The sequence below is a fragment of the Octopus sinensis genome, linkage group LG16 (genome assembly GCF_006345805.1).
Source record: "Octopus sinensis linkage group LG16, ASM634580v1, whole genome shotgun sequence".
In the NCBI taxonomy this organism is placed as follows: Eukaryota; Metazoa; Mollusca; class Cephalopoda; order Octopoda; family Octopodidae; genus Octopus; species Octopus sinensis.
Window position 1 is genome coordinate 54010952 of NC_043012.1, and position 5000 is coordinate 54015951.

General features: G+C 38.6%; 1 protein-coding gene across 1 annotated transcript in view; it reads left to right on the forward strand.

Annotated features, from left to right (window-relative positions):
• LOC115220456 (inter-alpha-trypsin inhibitor heavy chain H3-like) overlaps nt 1-5000 on the forward strand; it is a 244046-nt gene that overhangs the window by 197685 nt on the left and 41361 nt on the right. The window contains exon 9 of the mRNA XM_029790584.2: nt 755-872. Coding sequence (XP_029646444.1) covers nt 755-872 — 118 coding nt within the window. The remainder of the gene's footprint in view (nt 1-754; nt 873-5000) is intronic.

Sequence of the window (5000 nt, forward strand, 5' to 3'; positions counted from 1 at the left end):
CACGTGAAGATGAAATACATACCGCGAAGCATTTCAGCCGGCATGCTAACAATTCTGTCAGCTCGAGGAATAATATAGGCTCTTCCTTCCCGTTTCAAGGAAGGAGGCACTACAATATTCACGATAGACTCGGTTGAAAAACTAACTCGTCCCACACGCGATAGCAGTCATTCGACATAGGCCCACAGGTCGGACATGGTAGGTAGGTAGTTAGGTAGGTAGCCAGATAGATAGGTAGCCAGATAGGTAGATAGATAGATAGATAGATAGATTGATGGGTTTTTACGCCTATTATAGGCGGTCTGTAAATTTGAACCTGGAAACAGTTCCTAACCATAATGAAGGCATGGAAAAAACTTGGGCATGCCTCTGTGTGTGTGTGTGTGTGTGTGTGTGTGGTGTATGTGTGTGTGTGTGTGTGTGTGTGTGTGTGTGTGTGTGTGGTGTGTGTGTGTGATATAGATAGATAGATAGGCGGTCTGTAAATCTGAACATAGAAACAGTTCCTAACCACAATGAAAGCCTGGAAAAAATTTCGGCATGCCTCTGTGTATGTGTGTGTGTATATGTGTGTGGGGTATGTAACAACCAATTTGTTAAGCACATTGTCGACAAGAAAGGTATATACTGGGGTCGTGGTCAGCAGTTATTTTTACGAAAACAATATAACAAAACATCCTCTGTTATTTATGTGTTACCAACAATGTAATGTAAACTTTATTCCCTTTTTTCTTTTACTTGAATTATTCACCAGTATAATGTTGTCACCCCGATGACGTCGATGTCGATCGCGAAACCAGAAGAGGAGGAAGAACAAAGAAATGAGGATCAAAATACTGCTCCAGACCCGTCCGTGCCGGAAAATTTAAAATGTAAGTAATCATCTATGTGTCTATTCAATTAAACATCCTAGATCGTTAGCCACTACACACATTTTTTCTCTCCTTGTTTTCTGTGTCTCTTTCTGTAGATGAGCGTAGGCTCGAAACGTAAAATACTTTTTCTATTCCTGAGCGTTATACTAATACATCTGTTTGTTTTGTACACCACCTGTCTTCGTCTTTTGTTGTTTTTTTCGTAAATTCTCCCTATATATATAGTCGAATCAAAGATGTCAGGTCCTCCTTAGGGGTTAAATAATCCAAAACTTTAACTGGTTAAATACTATCATATAAGGAGAAAGTTTCGGTGATATGTTAGGGATTATTATAGTAATACACATTGTTGATAATGATGGAAGGAAGAAAATATATCTCGCAGGAGCGGGTGTGTGGTTAGTAGCTTGCTACTGTGGTAAGGAAAAGTATGGATCCTGTGTAAAGGACCCCAACTTGCGGCTGTTGGAATTCCTGCAGGAGGCAAGAAAATTGATTTTTTTATTGTAATGGACATTTTAGTCCATAAATGTGTTATAAAATTGTAAGAGGTTTAATACCTCATTTAGTATTTTTTTTTTTAAAAACAAGGTTTTAGAGAAGCAAAAGTCGGCGGGCGCTTTTCGTCTTCTCCCATTCTTATCATCTTTGCATCATAATCATCCGCCTCATTAATGTCTATGTCTAGCCTGCAACCTACTCTTTGTAATGCCTTTATGGCAAATTTCTATGAAATAAAGTAGCTTGCTAAACAACCACATAGTTCTAGGTTCAGTTCCATTGAGTGGCACCTTGGGCAAGTGTCTTCTACTATGGCCGCGGGCCGACCAAAGCCTTGTGAGTAGATCTGGTAGACGGAAACTGAAAGAAGCCCGTCGTGTATATATATATATTATATATATATATATATATATATATGTGGTGAGTGTGTGTGTGTGTGTTTGTGTGTGTGTGTGTGTGTGTGTTTGTCTACGTTTGTTCCCCCACCGTCGCTTGACAACCGATGCCGGTGTGTTTTCGTCCCCGTAACTGAGCGGTTCGACAAAAGAGTACGATAGAATAAGTACTAGGCTTACAAAGAATAAGTCCTGTAGTCGATTTGTTCGACTAAAGGAGGTGTTCCAGCATGGCCGCAGTCAAATGACTGAAACAAGTAAAAGACTAAAAGAAGTAAAAGACTAAACGACGGGGACGTAAACAAATCAACACCGTTGTCACGCTGTTGTGGAGAACAAACACACAAGATCACCACACGCATGTATATATCTGTAAATATAATATGAGCAGCACACACAAACGTATATATATATATATATATTGTATATATTATATATAATATAATATATATATATATACTATATATAGTATATAATATATATATATATATATATTATATAATATATATATATATATATATATATATATAATATATATATATATTTTGGCGGCGAGCTGGCAGAATCGTTAGCACGCCAGGCAACATGCTCAGCAGTATTTCGTCTGTCGCTACGTTCTGAGTTCAAATCCCGCCGAGGTCGACTTTGCCTTTCATCCTTTCGGGGTCGATATAATCGACTTAATTTGTTTGTCTGTCCTTGTTTGTCCCTTCTGTGTTAAGCCCCTTGTGGGTAGTAAAGAAATACGTATATATATATGTATGTACACACGTCGGGCTTCCGTGTGCGAAATCTATTAACAAGACTTAGGTTGGGTCGAGCCGAGACTTTAGTAGAAGACAGTTACCGAAGGTGCCAAGCAGTGGAACTGAACCCAGAATCATGTGGCTGGAAAGCTTAAGAGCCAACGTCTTACCACATGGCCACGGCTGTGCCTACACACACACACACACACACACACACGTGTAAATTCCTATTTAACCCTCTTGCGTGTATTCAGATGTGATATGATCTTTCGCTACGAAGACTGTCCCTCGAGAAAATTCCCCATCTAGGCGTATGAATACACATTTTGGGGCTGTGAATGATGTTATCAGATCGTAGGACATATCCGTTTCTGCGCCGTTCTGCATCGGCAGCTACGAAAATCATCTCTCTCTCTCTCTCTCTCTCTCACTCTCTCACTCTCTCTCAGTCTCTCTTTCTCTGTTATTCTCTTTCCATCTCTCTCTCTTTCGCTCAGTCTGTCTTTCTCTTTGTCATTCTCTTTCCACCCACCCCCCCTCTCTCTCTCTCTCTGTTATTCTCTTTCTCTCAGTCTCTCTTTCTCTATGTCATTCTCTTTCCATCCCCCCTCTCTCTCCCTCCTAAACTGACACACACACACACACACACACACACACACATACATACATGCATACATACATATGTACAGGCAACAGCCATCGAGCTGTACTCGTGCTTTCTAAACATGTGTATATATTAGCAGTAGTAGTAGTACTGGCAGTAGTGTGTATGGGTGGTTGTGTTGTTGTTTGTGTGTATGTGACAGTTTTTAAAATTTATTACTCAGTTGTCTTACAAATAATATAAATGTTGTGTCTATAATAAATTATGTCTTTGATTATATTCCATAGTTACATACAAAACTATTGCAGAATAACATTGTAGATTGATTGTTATGTTACATTGGATGAATAAATATTTAACCTTATATATCCATAATTATATCTTTACTTTAAATTAGCAGTATCGCCCGGCGTTGCTCGGGTTTGTTTCGACCCTTTAGAATTGGAATTTTTGGAAAGTAAAAATGTTGCCTTATGTTGCTTGTTATTCTCTTTAAGTGAACATTTTTCTGGTTGAAATACACCGAAAAATGGCGACACAGCAGTCAAGAAAATCGTAAACATAGGGATTTTCATAGAAAAAAAGCACCTTTTTGATGTAAATAATTTTTGGTCTTAACATGGTCCGATTTGAATTTTATCTTCTACGGAATGAAAAGCAAGCCTTCTTTTATCATACTCTCAATTTTGGTCAACTTGCACCGTACGGTCTCGGAGGAGATAGTGTTAGTTGAAGGCTACCAAACCTGCCACACACAGACAACTTCAGCTTTATATAGAGAGAGATTAATGGTTATCAGATGAATTTTATTTGATTTACTTAAATTTTGGCCCACTGAAACCTAGTGGTGTCGAGGGCAAAAATACCTTCCCTTATCTAGTTACATCCGTTATGTTTTGAATTCAGATCATATCATACCGAGGACATACTTGCTTTTAATATTCTTGGAGTTGGTTAAGAGGCTTGCTTACCAATCACATGATTCCCGGTTCAATCTCATTGCGTCGCATCTTGAGCAAGTACCTTTATCTATTGCGTCGTGAGTGGATTTGGTAGCCGGAAACTGAAAGAAGCCCGTCGTATATATGTATATGTATATATCTATATGTGTGTCTCTGATCCTGTGTTTGTCCCCACCCTCCACTAACCACCTGACAAGAGGTTTTGATGTGTTTACGTTAACTAGCGGTTCGATAAGTACTGGAATCGATTTTTTAGACTAAAATGCTTCAAGGCAGTGCCCCAGCATGGTCGCAGTTAACTAACTGAAACAAGTAAATGATAGACGATAAAAGATAAAACATTGTTATTTCTAATAGTCTTTTGTACCTCCTCAAAAATGTGTGGCCTTCTTTGTCGTGACATACTATACACTTGTTTCATCCAGATCTCGAAATTGTGTACCAGAATTTGGATCTCTGCTATTGATTTACATATCCATTCCTTGACGTGGTTCACCCACCTTTCTCTTTGTCTGCTTCTTCTTTCTTTCTCCTCTATGGTTCCTTGAAAAATGGTCTATGCTTTTGTACTGGATGGCTATACCATCTCAGCTTTCTTTTCTTCGCCGTTTGAAGACATCTTTAATGACAACCAATACTGTGATGGTATATGCTTTCACAAATCCACTTATTTGTGACGTGATCCAAGTACGAGGTACTTAATATGTTGTAATAGCATCTCACTTCCAGCACCTCTATAGCTATCTGAATATCTGCTTTGGGAAATCATATATACCTACTGGAAAGTGAAAGTAACAATGCACACATGGGTCTGATTTTCATTTTTATAATGATATATCTTCATCTCTCCCTATTGTATTCAGTTTGGTTAATGTTGTTATTATCTGTGCGGTTCTTTGAAGGATCTCAGCTCTTTT